This window comes from Artibeus jamaicensis, unplaced genomic scaffold (assembly GCF_021234435.1).
Source record: "Artibeus jamaicensis isolate MK-2021 breed Jamaican fruit bat unplaced genomic scaffold, CSHL_Jam_final contig_484, whole genome shotgun sequence".
NCBI classification, from domain to species: domain Eukaryota; kingdom Metazoa; phylum Chordata; class Mammalia; order Chiroptera; family Phyllostomidae; genus Artibeus; species Artibeus jamaicensis.
The window spans coordinates 7,770,571-7,786,722 of record NW_026521859.1 but is presented as its reverse complement, the minus strand read 5'-3'; the positions used below and the strand labels follow the sequence as shown (position 1 = coordinate 7,786,722).

The 16,152-nt window shown below is 45.5% G+C and overlaps 1 protein-coding gene across 1 annotated transcript in view; it reads right to left on the bottom strand.

The window, feature by feature from the left end:
* TNFRSF21 (TNF receptor superfamily member 21) overlaps positions 1-16,152 on the bottom strand; it is a 64,545-nt gene that overhangs the window by 26,909 nt on the left and 21,484 nt on the right. The window contains exon 3 of the mRNA XM_037142550.2: positions 15,392-15,886. Coding sequence (XP_036998445.2) covers positions 15,392-15,886 — 495 coding nt within the window. The remainder of the gene's footprint in view (positions 1-15,391; positions 15,887-16,152) is intronic.

Genomic DNA, 16,152 nt, shown 5'->3' with positions numbered 1-16,152 from the left:
GAAGTGACCAGCTGGGTGACTGCAGAAGAAACAGCATTTTCCAGTGCATTCTAAAACCCTGAGTTATTAAATACTATCTGGGCGACAACCCTAATAATGTGAGGCTCTTTCCTTTTTAAGCTCAACGTGAACTGCAGTATGCAAAAAAGGATTTCTGCTCTTTTTACAAAAGCCTGACCTTTGTCATTGGAAGGTATTATAGCGCTTTGCCTTTGGAGGTAGAATATCTGAAATGACAGCCATCATTAAGAGCCCATGCGAAAGCCTCCCCTGGACCAGGTACAGAGGACAGGGGTGCAGAGCCGGAGAGGGAACGAAGGCCGGCTGCAGCCTGCGAGGCAGCACCCTGGGTTCCGTGCTGTGCGACCCGGCTCCACACAGAAAGCGTGCGTGGAAAAGAAATTGTTTAATTTTAAAAAGGGTTTTTTCATAGTACCAAAAGCTCATCATTTAAAAGATCAAAGCATTCCCACAGCACCCCCCATACTTGTTAAATGTAATGTCGGTTTTCATTATTCTTCCAGAAAGAGAGGTAGAGAGACAAATGACAGAAAATTCCCACGGAGCTGATTGGTGTATGACCTCCTCCCAGGACAGGCGACTCCCCAGTTCTCCCTGTGAGGGTTTCTCCACACACGCAGCAGTCTTTGAGACACACGCGTGGGGATCAGGAGACACGAGCTCAGGACTACTTCCCTTTTACCACCACCCTGACCCCAGCCACCCACCACAGGCATGTGTAAGCATGTGCTGTGACCTCAGGCTTACCTGTGACAGATATATGGGCAAAGATGGATGCAATGTATATTCAGAACAATGTAGGTCAAGTTTGGAATTCCTAGAATCAATGTTCTTTTCTATACGATGGTAATTTTCGGACCACCTTCTGCCCAAGCCCCATGTCTGCTTTGATTTACTGTTGTGCCCAGGACCTCCCAGAGGCTAGCACAGGATAGAAATAAAATGAGTAGCTTTGAATGAATGAATGAACGAATGAATGCCTTTTTTGTCATCTCTTCCCTCTTGCCTGAATGCCCCCACCATTTACTATCTCATTAGCCTCTGTAACAAGCCACTAACTACCTGAGCAGCCACATACTGTCACCTTTGCCAGGGGGCCCTGCCAGATCTCCAGTCTCTATAATAATGAAGAGGAAGACCCACAGAGTGGTCACCAATGGGTGGAACTTGAGTTTTCTGGCACAGTAACCCACTTCCTGTGCAACAACCTCTCCCTCTGCTGGTGCCCTTTCCCACGGAGGGTGGTCCTCTGCGTCCACGTTAGGGACCAGAGCTCAGCAGGAGCAAAGGTCTCCTGGATTCTCCCGCTGCAATGAAATCCTCCTGCAGAGACAAGCCATCCGGGCAATAGTCTATCTGGCCCGGTAACGGAGTAAGTGCTCCTCAAAGCAACAGTCTCTCGTGCAGATGTGTTCTTGCAGTAACACACAAATCATGGGACAGTTAAAAAATGGTTATCAAGAGGGATCAATTCTAACGCATCGCACAGGAAACTGCTTTTATCAGTACTAGGAACTTGACTTCTTGCCCTGAGTTAAAAGATACTGCTTTCACCCTGGCTAGGTGGCTTAGTTAGTTGGAGCGTCAGCCCATACACCAAATGTCTGCGGGTTCAATTGCCAGTCAGGGCACATACCTAGGTTGCAGGTTCAGTCCCCTGGGTGAGGCCCATACAGGAGGCAACCGATGTGTCTCACTCACATCTGTTTCTTTCTCTTTCTCTCCCTCTCACTCTCCCCTCCAAAATCAGTAAATATATCCTCCGGTGAGGATTAAAAAAAAGTAATCGCTATCTTGCTAAAGGTTTAATGGACACTCATTGTAAGCCTAGATGAATCTCAAGAGATACTAAAAAGCACTGTGCCAAGGTCTCATGAGATTAATGGACAGAATGTTTACCAATGACAAACTTTATCAAAACAGCAGACAATTTTACAGATGGAAGGAACAGATACCACTGAGGTTGGGAGAAAAATAATCCTTTCTTTCATTCCACAGGGGAAAACAAAATCCACAAGACTAAAAATGCCTCCCTCCTCCTGTCTCAGTTAGTGTTTGAGCTGTTCATTTATTCATTCAACCAAAGTGTAGTGAGCACTTCCTCTGTTCCGGACACCGTTCTAGGGACTGGGGACATGGCAGTGAGCAAAGCAAAACAAAATCCTTTCCTCCTGAAACCTGCATTGTCCTGGGGGAAACAGGGAGAATAATGGAAATAAGTAACAAAATATTTAGTGCGTTAGATAGTGAGGTGTGCTAAGGAGAAAATTAGAGTGGGAAAACAGAGAGGAGGGGGCAGGGCTCAGGTTTTAGATGCAGGGTCTTCTGCCCCATGCCTGAAGAAGGCTGCACAGATGGTGAACTTTCCAGTCAAGAGCTAAAGGAGGTAAGGGAGGAAGCCCTGCAGGTACCGGGGAAGGCGTACCCAGGCAGAGGGAACAGCAGGCGAGGAGGACAGAACGGTGTTGGCATGAACAAGGAGGAACCGGAGGCTGGTGCCAGTGAGCAGGGGGAAAGAAGTGGGAGTCGGGCTGGGAGCACTGTGGAGCGGGGAGTGTCGTCACACTGGGCCATCAAGGCTGCTATTCTGAGTGTAGTGACAGTCACTGGAGATTCTGACCAGAGAATGACATGGACTGACTGACTCCGGCTCAGTTCCCAGTCAGGGCACATGCCTGGGTTGTGGGCCAGGCCCCAGTTGGGGGCACACAGGAGGCTGCTGCACATTGATGTTTCTTTCCCTCTCTTTCCCCCTCCCTTTCCTCTCTCTGAAAGTAAATAAATAAAAATCTTATAAAAGAAGAAGAAACCAGGATTCAGGAGTGAGGTAACGGTGGCTTGGGCCAGAGTGGTGGAAATGGAAATGATAAGAAATGGCCAACATCTGTATGTATTTTGAAAGTAGAGCTGATTAGACTTACTAATGGATCCTAAATGAGATGAGAAAGAAGGAAGGAGTTGAGGGTAACTCTAACGTTTTGGCCTGAACAAGCAAACAACTGGAATGGCAGCCACGTTCTGCAATGGGAAACTTATGCAGAGCTATGGTTTGGGATTCAGCGTTAGACGTCTTGAGAGTGAGGTGCTCATGAGACATCTGGGTCTGTCAAGCAGGCAGGAGGATATCTGCACGTTTGTTACAGAACAACAGCCCCCCCCCCCCAGGACAGTATACTAATACCATCTGGACAACCTGCTGGGCTCGATTGTTTTTGCCGATCTGATTGGAAAGACATCTCTCAATGCCAGAGATTTGTGAAAAGGAAAGGAAATGTTTAATGCTATACAGACTTAAAGTAGTGACCTATCGTCTTCATTAAAATATCAAAGTCCTTTAAGATATCCACCCACACACACAGCGCTCCCTTCTCCCCCTGCCCTAATTCAGGGTACAGTAACTCAGGAAAAGAGCAAAAGTCCGGGATCCAGGCTCCTGCCACTGTCCACTGTGTCGCCGTCCAGGCAGGATCTCTAATTAACCCAAACTAACGTGGCACCTTCTCACAATCTACTGGCAGGAGTATTTTGTACTCATTTTCCAGACAAAGTCTCTCCTACTTCCTAGGCCACGTGGTTAAAGGGAGCACCCCAAAGCCGTGTGGGCCTCTTCTACCAAAGCTGCAGGGATCTGCACTCTGGCCAAAACCGCATGGTTCTCCTTCCACCAGAGCTAAGGGGGGGTCCTCACTCTGACAAAAACGCGTGTGGCTCTCTTTCAATGGCTGCCGTGTCTGGGTTTAAATCCCCACGCCAATCTTCCTCTGTACCCCCATTTCTGACTCCTCCCACAATCAGTTACACCTGTCAGCATTCCTGTATTATTCCAAGTTTACTGGGCTGCCATCGTGAGTCTGGGCAGGTATGTCCCCATGTCCTGGAGCCAATCTTCTCCAAGCTCCCACGAACGCACTGTGACTTGGGGGACCTGCCCCCCAGTTCCATCTTAGGGGGAAGTGACTTCCATACCCCTGGCTCCAAGCCTGGCCACAGCCATTTAACATATCCAAGTGACACGCCAAAGGCTATAGGTATGTTAAATGGCCATGCCATGGATTAGCTGCAAGGCTGTGGCTGTACAAAACAGCCCTGCATGTTCCTGCCCCATGTGTCCCTTCCCCCAATTCACGCCTGTCGGGAATGGAGTGAGGACATCTTATATGTCTCTCCAATATTTCCTAGACACCTTGAGTTCTGGACCCCATTCCAAATCCCTTTTTGGGGCCCCCTTCTTGGCCGCACCCTGTATCACACTGAGTTCAGGTACAAGACCCAGGCTGAATATATGCATTTGAGAATTACCAACATATAGAGGATATTTTAAAGCCAGGGCCATCAAGGGAGGAAGAGTGTGCAAGTAGAAAAGAGTTGCATGTCCTAAGCCTGGGACTCTCCACTGCTTAGAAGGCAGGTTGAAGAAGAACCAGCCAGGAGCTGAAGGGGACCTCGAAGCTGAATAAGGAACAGCCAGAGAGGGGAGAACCAGGAAGATTCCCAGGAAGATTCGGTGTCCTGGAGGACAATGGAAGGAAGTGTTTCAAAGAAAAGGGAATGAAGGTACCGAATGCTGCCCATGAGCCAAGTAGAGGAAACCTGAAAACTGAACCATGCAGCTGACATCACAGCTGAAATCTTATTGTCACACTACGGAAAAGAGGCAAGAATGCAGCCAGCTTTCACCGACTCCAAGATGCTGAGCGCATATTCAAGTCAATGCCTTTTCACACTTGGCTGTGGCGAGGTTTCTCAGTGGTGTATCAGTGATGGTGTGCCTCACATTCAATGGCAACTTTGACTTTATGAAATACAATAAGAGTTATTTTTTTATTTATAAACTCGAACCCACTTAGTTTTTAAAAGTCAATATGTCATCAACATACCTGATAAATGCGTGGAACCCTGTACACACACTGCAATGTTTACAACCAATTGGCTGTGACATACGATCTGCAGAATTCTAGAAACTCCTCCTCCCCTGCAAAATCTGCATGCATCATACCTGACTGGGCTGACTCGAGGACACTAATCATGAAGGATTTTATATGCATTTTAGCCTTAAGTGGGGGAAACACCGATTTGTTTTTTAATATCCTAAATAGCTTAAATTCAAACGCTGCTAGATAAATTATAAAGTGAAATACACATCTAAAAAATAAATACCTTCCTTCTAAAGCCCAGAGGAATACATCATCGGTGGGTGGGCCTGGGGAAAAGAGCAGCTTCAACCCCTCAAGAGGAAAGGCTACATCAGCCACTTTCTCTCTGGCCAGCCACACTGTGTGAGATAACGCTTTCAAATAAATTGTGTTACCCTCACCCGAGGACATCTTCATTGCTTTTAGAGAGAGAAGAAGGGAGACAAACATCAATGCGGGAGAGAAGCACTGATCAGTTGCCTCCCATACATGCCTGGGGATTGAACCCACAACCTAGGTATACACCTTGACTGGGAATTGAACCCACAACCCTTCCTTTAGGGGAGGGTGCTCCAACTGAGCCACACCAGCCAGGGCAAGATAATAATGCTGTTCAAGCTACAGCAATAAGGCTTTTTCTCCTTAAGACAGTTCTGTGTGCTCCACAATCCTCAAATATCCGAAGAGGTAAAACAGAAAGGTGCTGTCTGCTGTTAATGGCTTTACTGGAAGCAAAGCTGGAAAAGGCAGGGGTGGGGTGTGGGTAAAAACAGCCCACCTCTTTCTTCCGCTGTGAAGTGACTGTGGCTGGGACAGCGCTGGGGGCAGGCACTGGGACACAGCAGCCTCTTAGAGGGAATAGTTTGCTCCCTCCAGCCCGGCTTCCTGGTGTTTACCCTTCAAGTCTACTTCCCATAGGAAATTTGGGCTGACAGACAGGATGACTGTCTGGAATTTCCAGTCAAGGAGTCTTCTGGCGGAGGGGGATGGCTTCTTGGGTTCTAGCTGCTGCTGCTGCCTGGTGCTGAGAAAAGCAAGTTCAACACATGTGAGTTCAGTTAGCAGGGCTCCACCTCCAACTTCTTTGAAAGAGCCCTTATTCTTAAAAAATAGCTCTCAGACCTTCAGCCATTGGATATCTGGCTTTTCCATCTCAAACAATCCCAGAAAAAAGTAGGGAATCACAGCGACCTCTACAGAGGAGAACTCCCTATTGATGAAAATTTTGTAGCTGTTTCATTTCAGAACAAGCGGGGTTTTGTTACTGAGGGAAATAATTTTTCTTGATTGAATGTGGTAAAAAAAATAATAAACCACAGAAACCTGGAAATTTCTAACCTGGAAATATAAAAATCTGCATTTTTATAAATCCAGAATCTAAGAATCAAGGGGTAGTACCTGGAGTCGGACTGGTGCCCAAGTTTAAAGCCCGTACAGCCAATTACTGGTTGTGTGAACTTGGGCAAGTTATTCTCCGTATCTGTCTCCTCCATTTCTGAAATGGGGAAAGTGATGGTAGTGACCTACCTCACAGGTTAAGAAAATTAAGTTAATCTTTAGGAAATGTTTAGAACCAGATATGGCACTTATTGAGCATGATAAAGGTCTTTGTTAAAGAAAACTAAATGATGAAAATTTCATGGTAGCAGAAACCTTTCTTATGAGGTTAGAAAAATATATTAGTAGTCACAATTTATGTAGCCTCTGCACCCCCAAATCTCCTTGTGCCCTGTGTCAGTAGGAGCAGACACCCCATGACCTCACTTTAGGAAAAATAATGAAGGGGAGAAGTACTTATCAAATTCCTAACACACTTCATCTGCTCTTCATTTCTAAACGCTGAATATGGCAGTTTTAATAAGTCAGATGAAATGGTTTTTTTAGTCATTCCTGAAACCAGATCGAAGCGTCTGTTCATAGTGTTCAAATATATCCAAGGCACAGCTTCCAGGGACTCAACATCTATCACCTAAGCAACCACTGCAAACTCAGGTTGTTTTTTTTTTTAATACAAAAAATTTTGTATATTTATATAAAAAAAACAATCACACTCCACTCCTATCATTGGACTGCATCTTACTGCTTAGTCTGGGGAGAAGACAAAGTCTGCGGAGTTGATCATCCAGAAGATGCATTTCCTCCACAGCCCCCAATAAAAAACAGTTCTCCCCCACTTTGCCATTCCCAATGGAGGAGCCACAAGTTAAGAGGAAGAAGAAGAGGAAAAGGAAAGGGAAACGTTCTTTGGGATTCATAAGGACGAAACAGGGAACTAGGTTGTTACCAGGTAAAACCTAAAGACAACAGACAAGAACAGACGTGTTTGTGTGTTAACTAGGTAAGGTGAGACGTATCATGTTTTGCTTTGACTGAGCAGGGAGCTGTGGATAGGGGACAGGATGAAAGAAATAAAATGTATGTTACCAGGAACTCAGGGTCTAAAATATAGCTTGGTTCAAGGACAGTATCTGAACCTTTTAGATAAAGTGCTCTAAGCAAACTGGGTCCTGGTTCTCCATCTGTCTCGTTTCCCCTAAGAACAGCCCTGACATACAGATTAGGACATCAAAGTTATGCAAATAAGAGGTTCAACCACCAAACCAACTGCTCTGTACTTTAAATTTGTCTTTGGGTTTCCAGCTTGAGATATGGAAAGTGTTTGGCTACCGAATTGTTTTCAGCTTCACGGTTCAATTTTTACATCACTGAGGGATAGGATTTTAGAATGGAGTGAGACCCTAAACATACTTGAATCCGAGAGTTTCATACCAGTGAGCAAAACCACACCGCCAGGTCCTTCCCTTTGCACACCCTCCCTCTCCCGGCCAGTACTGCCCCACTCCACCTGCCTCCCACTGGGTTTCCATTCCCTGCCCCCGACCCCGTGCTCCCCTCCTCCCACTTCCCCAGGCTGCGCACTATCACCTCTGCACACGCTCCTCACTCTGCAGGAGCAGGCCAAGTGGGCAAAGCTCCTTCCTTTCACCCTGTACAACGCTGAGGATCAGGCGACGTGCGCCACACTGTCATCTTCCAGTTTCTTTCGTACTGGGCAATCGGCCCTTAAGGCATTAATTTATGGCCAAAGTTGCCAGTGCAGGTGTTTTCCCTGCAGCCATTTCGCCTGGTGCATAGGACTCATTAAATTTGACCCTTCATAGATTCCTGCTTGGTTGGATGAGATAGAGTCCTGCGTCCCTCTGCCCTGCCCCCCGCTCTCCATGAAGGCTTCAGCACAGCTTAACTCTCCGACCTTCTCGTGGGAGGAGTGACAGAAAAGGAAGCTGAGCTAGCAGCTTTATGAATGTCTCATATGATCTCATTCAGTGTCCTAAGTAACCCCATGAGACAGACAGGGGTTATGTCCACAGCACAGATGAGAAAACTGAGGAGAGGTTCGGCAGCTTGACATAGTTATAAAGCCAGGGCTGTTATTCCAAACCCAGGCCAACCTGACTCATCCGTGTTCTTTCGCTGCCACGTGCCGAGTTCCCGTGAGACAGGCCCGTAAACAAGACACATGGAATAAAGAAACTGAGACAGATAAACTGTCTAGCAGTTTAGTCATCCAGTAAGTCACAAAGTCCTACCTTCCCTAACCAAGGAAACTGAAGAGTAAATGGTTTACAATGTTCCTCTTCAACCAGAGGGTAATTAACGCATACCACCCTACTCGGGGTGATGGTAACAGAAATCTGAGGGGTGTGGGATGGGCAGAGGAGGTCAAAGGGGGAAAAACTGGGACAACTGTAATAGAATAACAACAAAAATGATTTTAAAAAAAGAAATCCAATTAGTACCATTTGTGCCAACCACACGAAAGGATGGAAAAAGGGAATAAATCTCATCTTATCGTATCAGTACCAAACTGATGAATATTCTATTGAGATCCTCCTATAAGACCTCCCCTAATCTCCTAGCCTTTAAAAGCCTCACACGCAGGCCTTTTCCCCCCATTTCTTTGTCAGTGTGCTTTTTCTCCCTCAGTTCTAAGGGTCCCCTCCAAAGACTTGCAACTAGGTGAGTAATGAGCAGTAGCAGCTCATCCTGGGCTGACCCCCGAGCCTGTCTTCCCGGCCCCCTTTTCTCTGACTTCTCAGCGAACCAACGGCAGCCCCACCTTGGCTCACCTCCATCACTGTGTACTTCCCACGGAGCCAAAGAAGCCCTGCCTACGCTCTCCTGTTGCTTCTTCTATCCTAAGCTCTTTCTTGTTTCACTGTCCCCAACTTTAACACACACACTCTCAAAGTCACTCAGACGCGTATTGTGAAATCTTTCCTCAAAAACCCACAATGCTACCGGCCGGCAGGAGGCAGACCCTCTCTGGGCCCGGTTCCTGTCGGGTAGGTAACACCAGGGCTAGGTAACATGTTACCGCCCTGCCGCCTTTTCCTAGCTCCCCCACTTGTCTGACAGTCCTGCTTTGTTGCTCATCCCTTTAGAGACCGGGAAACAGTTACTACTAAAAGTGAGGTTGAGTGCTAATGGCCTCCACAGCTCCCTCCCTCCCGCCTCTGCCCCAGCCACAGGACTCCTGCGGCTTCTCGGCCTGAGGTCTCTCACAAGGGGTCTCACTTCCACTCTGGTTAAACACAGACACCTAAGCATTTCCTAAGGTGCCTCAGCCTTTGAATTACGGGGTTCCTCTCTTCCCATCACCCTGCTCCCCAATGTTCAGGGCCAAAGTGCTCCACTTTAAAGAAGCTAATCAGATGAAGGAATAGCAGCCATCTTTTTGTGGCCGGTTTTCACATTATTTCACCACACTGCTGTCATGGAAGCCTCTCTAGCTTCAAAAAATAATTCCTCTTGACTATATGGCAATTTAGTATAGAGAACCCACCTTAAGATCTGTATGTTCAAATCCCGAACACCATGTATCATTGTAAGTGAAAAGGATAAAAATCCAACAGGTGAACAGCTTGAAAACGATCCAACCTTGAAAAGGTTAAGTGTGTTGGTAAGGCACAGGTGCTCTAGATGGGTGCCACCCAACAGCGATGGCAATGTTCTGTATTTGTCCTACCCAATACAGTAGCTACCAGCAACATGTGGCTACGGAGCACTGAAGCCGTGACTGCTGCAACTGAGAAACTGGATTTTTAACTTGAGCCAATTTTAGTTTTAAATTTAATAGCTCATGGGATTACCCTATAAGCCAGCACAACTCCAGGCCACTTCTCCTGGAACCCTGTGTTATTGGCCCCGCATAGGGGACACCCAGTAAGTCCCAGTGCCTGCTCTCTAAGAGGTCATAAGCAATGTGGGGAGACAAACCACATACACCAAACACTTAAACGGTGCACGACCATAGGAGCTGAAGGAATTAAGGAATAGAACCTTAGAATCTAGTTCTGTAGACCGAGGCCTTTGCCCTTTTGCTGCTGCAGGTACAAAGCAGTCTGCTTGAGAAAGTGCGCCGGCTGCTTTCACAATCCCTTCTGCAGTCAATTCAAAGGAGATGCTGTCCTTACATATTATGTACTTGAAGTAACTACACCAGAAGGAATTACTGTCCCTGCCTAATGCTTACTGTCTCCCTACAGTTCAGGACTAAGAATGTGCTAATTGGGAACTAAGCCACTTTAAACAAAATAAACCCAATTCCTTAGTCTCTCACCCTACTTTTCTTCATAGCCTGAAGTCTGAAAGCAAAAGGTAATATGCCTGAGCAGACATGCTGTGCATTTGTTGCCCTCTTTATCATCTTGCAGAACCTCCTCCACAAGCATTTGCAAGCACTCTCCACTCCTAACCTGCTTCTCCAACGCCTCTTCAGACTCCCTGGGGCAACAGGTTGCTGGGGACACACCGTCATAGTTTTTCCAAATAGCGGTAAAGATGAATGGAGGAGGGGGCAGGGGAAGAGGGAGAAGTGGGGAAGGGAGAGAGGAGGAGAGGCAGAAAGGAAGGAAAGGTCATGAGGAAGGAACCATATTAGAATAGCAAGGAGAGGACAGCAGTTGGTACTGTTCTCAGCCACCCCCATTCTCCACTGGGACTGGATCACAGTTCTGTATCTTCCACAGCTCTAAGAAAGTGACTGAAGGGACTGTTTTGGGATCATTATTGCCATGTAGGTATAATCATTATTGTATATATGTGGACTAAGTTTCACTGCCTTTACTTTTGTGCTTTGTGTGACAAAACAGATCAGACAAAATATACTGTTTTCCATGTAACCTTCCAATTCCCATGAACTTGCATTAATTTTAATTTTAAGTAAAATTCAACATGTTGGAACCCCACTTACCCTACAATGTTGGGGTTATACTGCAAAAAGAAAGTTTTATTTAAACAACAAAAACATAAATTGAGAACTAGCAACAGCCTTACGTGTTAATGACACTTGAACCCAGCAATAAAAAACTCTTAAAAAGAGTTGTGTGTATGAAAATCCTCAAGGGACTTCCAACGTCTTTTGCTGAAATAGACACATTAGGAGAAGCCACACTCCAATTCCAGTCTATTAAACGCAGCGTGGCTCTGGCTTCACAAAGGAAGGAACAGACTAAGAAGCACAGCACCCTCAGTCTCCCATCCTCCTGGCCACATAGGGTCTCATCTCGGGCTTCCAATACTAGGATTCCGTGACAGTAGGATTGTAGTTTTGTGGAGTTCAACTTCAAAAACCGTAAGTCTGTGGTAGGCAGAGAGGGATGAATAGAGCCCAAGAAAGAGGTTCTTGTGGAGAAAGACAGGAGTCGATGGCCCGGGTTCAGAGCGCTGAGGGTCTACGGGGCTCAGGAGCAGGGCCTGCCCTGCATAAGGGGGGCAGGCGTCGACGAGGTCCTGCATGACCTCTTAGAGAGAACACCCAGGGCCTGCAGTTTTATCCCCACTCTTATCCTCACAAGTGGACAAGGACCAGAAAAAGACCTTGTTATACGGATTACCTGCTGCCTAGAATTCAGTGCGATCAGAACGAGATATTGTTTCTACAGGCCTGTGCGAGTGCCTGGAATGGTTTTTACTAAACAGACGTCTCTTTGTAATGGGATTTTACTCGGTTGAACCTCTGAGAGCAGAAACTCAGGGGGGAAATAGATCTTCTTTAGAAAAATACTCCAAATATAAACATGCCAATGAAAAAACCTGGGAGGAGGGGCTTTAAACTTTTGGAAAAGACAGAACACCTGAATGAGTCTACGTTAGTCCTTCCTTCTCCTCGGGGAATACATTCCAAGACCCTCAGTGGGTGCCTGAAACTGCAGACAGTACCAACCCTACATATACTTACTATGCTTTTTCCTATACATGCTTATGATAAAGTTTAATGTACAAATTAGGCACAGTAAGAGATTACCAACAATAATAAAATAGGACAATTATAACAATACCCTGTAATAAAAGTTATGTGAATGTAATCTCTCTTTTTCTCAGCAAATTAGCACAAACTTCTTTTTTCTTTCTTCACAATTTCACAATAGAAGTTTTAGTTTTGCCATAGATCTCAGCAACCTCAGCATAGGATTTTTAAAAATGTCCTTATGAAGTCGAGAGCTTTCATCTTTTCACTTAAACAACCACTTTACAAATTCTCTTTGGCGTATCCAAATCACCAGCATCACTATTCTACCTGTTTGGGGACATTCTTAAGTAGAATAAGAGTTACTTGAACCCCAGCCCTGTGGTACCCCAATGGCCAACCTGATGACTGAGGTGGCTGCCACATGGCTACAGAGCAGGTAGGTCTATAGCGCGGAGGCGCAGGACAAAGAGATGACTCACATCCAGGGCCAGAGGGAGCAAAACAGCATGAGATTTCCCCACGCTACTCAAAATGGCATATAACGTAGGACTTCTAAATTGTTTATTTCTGGAATTTTCCATTTAATATTTTCAGACCCCCGTTGACCATGGGTAACTGAAACAAATAAGGGGGAACTACTGCATTTGGATTTAGTTGGGAAAGCATTTTGCTGAGATACCGCTTTCACAGAAAATATGGTTGGGCTTTGTTCAGTTTGGCATTTCCATTCTTTTTACAAAACTAGATAATGTTTGAACAACATAGGCATAGTAGTTTACAGCATTACTGTGGTCATAAGAATCTGTGAGCATCGGACACTTTGATAACTCACTGTGTCCTCAAAAATTCTGAAAACTACACTGAGAAAGAGAGCTCAGAAATACAGCGGACTATAATCTACTCCATAAATTCAACTACTAAAGGAATAGAATCATTCGTGCCCTGGCTGGTGTGGCTCAGTGGATTGAGCGCTGGCCTGAGATCCAAAGGGTCACTGGTTCAATTCCCAGTCAGGGCACATACGTGGGTTGTGGGCCAGGTCCCCAGTAGGGGGTGCATGGGAGGCCACCACACATTGATGTTTCTCTCCCTCCCTTCCCCTAGGTCTGTTTAGACTAAAAAACCTAAATAAAAAAAAAGGAAGAAAGGAATAGAGTCATTTCTTTAACAAAGTGAATAATAAGAGAAGAGTTTTAAATATTTGCATAATCCAGCAGGATGTTCTCCACTACTTTTCCACTCAGTGCACACATCAGAACAAGAGTTCTAACTGGTCACTTTAAGGCCAATATAAAGAAATATTTGCCCCTAGACCAGATCCTATACCAGAGATAAAAATAAAGGGTCAGGGAAGAGACCAGAAAAATTATTTTATAGATGTACATATGTGTGTATATAGACAATATATACTGTATACTATACAATAACCTATTCTGTATTATATGTATTTTTATCGTTTATAAAATCTATTTTTTATATAAAGAAAGCACATAAAGCAAAAGGACAAAATGTTAAACATAGATCCATCTGGGCACAGGTATACAAGTATTCTTTGTACTATTCTTGCAATTTTTCCACTAAGTTTGAAGTTATATCCAAACAAAAAACCTTTTATTACAAAGGCGAGCACTGACGCCATCCTCGCCCAGCTGGGCCGCCAGCAGGGGCAGTCTCATCAAGCTGGGCTGGCGCCACCCCCAGGAGCACGTCCGCCCCAGTCGGATTGTCACTTGGTTCGATGATTACACCAATCAGCAAAGGAGGCTGAATGAGCTGCTGCTGTTGTTTCTTTCACTTTTCTAAATTTTTTAATATAAAAGTAGCGTGGGCTTGTTTTAGAAAATTTGGGGGAAGAAAACTAACAAAGAAAAAACCGCACACATACAGCTCACCTATTCCCACCAAACTGGAAGAAAGAGCACTGTCATTTTAGCGGGTTTTCTTTCCGTCTTTGTTCCAAAGTTTTAAGAGGACTGGGGTTGTATTACACGACTTGTGCAGTCTGGGCTGTTTTTTCTTTTCTCTAAACTACTGTAAACAATTTCCTATCAGATCACTCAAAAAATTCATAGAATCTTCAATGTGAAATACTATTCTGTATTATAGATAGATAGGCCATAATTTACTTAAGTCATTTCCTTAAAACTATCCCTTTGACTGTTTCCAGCATCAATTTATTATATATAATGCTGAGTTAAAAGTTGAAGACCTTTATGCTTAAATTTTTTTTTGTACTTCTAGTTTATGCCTTTATAATAGATTCTCCCCAAAATTGCTGGGTCAAAGGGTACAAACACTCGTAAGACTCAATACAAAGAGCCAGACCATTTTTTGTTTGTTTTTCAGAAAGTTAGGCTAACACTTTTACCATTAAGGGGCAAAAGGGTACCCAACTAGAATTATCAAAATTCCAGGCTGAGATCTCACTCTAGGATTTAAAGAAAGGGAAGTTACTGCCACAGCCTGAAAACTGCCATCCTCACACGGAACAGCTCCTAGGGCAACTTCCGCAAGCTATTTTTGGCCTTCAAGAAAGGAAAAACAAATATTCCAACCCGTATCAACACACTGTGCACTACTGACTACTGTGCAGGTGTGGGGCCTGGCCTCCAACAGCCACCATTGTATCAGGCTCTGGGTGTCTGTCATCTAAAAGACCTTCCTATCCTGGTAGAAATGGGGTCCTAAAAATGTAAGACAGGGGTGGGGGAAGTACTTGGGCAAAAAGGATGGGACTCTAAAAACAAGGTTCGGGTTCAAACAGGAAAACAACACCAGTGGTTTTTCACTTTCTTAGTAGCCTAGCCGGGTAAAAGGGGGGCTCCGGTGAGAAGCCCATCCCATCTAGCCTGAACCAACAGCAGGCCTGGCTTAAAGCTGCACCCACACCTCTCTGAACACAGTCTCCTCACGTGTTGAATGACAAGGCTGAACACAGTCCCTCCAGTTCCCTCTCGGGTCTCTCATTTTGCAACACGCTCCTTTAAATGCGCCGGGAGAGAAAAGGGAAGAGTGGTTAGCCTCTCCGAATGCACTGCATCAAATGCTGACCAACTCATTTCTCATAACACAACTAGATCAAATAGCACTTAGTGTACAAAGCAGATGCCAGAAACTTTGTACTTCCCACTCCTTCAGACACCAGGGACGAGGGAAGAAGCAGAGGCAGGGGATCTGTGAGCAAGGAGAACAGAAAACTCACCGTGGCCATTGCAGTAGTAGATCCACTTCTCCCGGGTCTGGGCGGGGGCAATCGACTTCTTCAGCCCTGCCTTCTCCACAATGGTGCTGGGATCCTGCCGGGGCCCCTTTTTTAGAGTCCTTGAGCTTTTCCGGATACTGCACACCACAATCACCACAAGCACCAGCAGCAGGAAAAGCACAATCATCCAGGGCAGATGCTCATTGATATCAAAATGCTTGTGTAGGTTCTGTCTGGGGTGGCCCCTCTTGGCGCCTTTGATGGGCGTGCTGGACTTCTCGCCCCCAGTGGCTTCCATGGATGGCAGCAGCTTCAGGATGTGTCTGTGGTGGGAACCTTGCTGGTGGTTGACTACCTGGAGGTTTGGGAGGGTCTTGTTCACACCTTCCTCCCACGTTGCTGAGCTTGTGTTGTCAGGAACTGTCCCTTCCTGGGTGCCACTCAGTACCTTTGGTCTAACAGAGGCAGAAGAGTTGGATTCTGTTGAGTTCATGCCTAGGGAAAAAAAGCGTAAGGATGAGGGGAAGAGCTTTTCTATATTTGGGGATCCAGATATCCCCTCCTCTTCCTGCTCATCTCTAAACCAGGCCAGATAATTAAAGAAGAGATGCCCTTTGGAGCTTAAGAATGAATTATATTGCACATTTTCATAGAGATCTTAAAAGCACCTTTATGGAGAAGGTAAAAACTAAGCTTGACAGCTGAACTGATTCACTTCCTCCCACCGAAACTCAGGCCATTCTCACAGCAGCTTCTCCTGT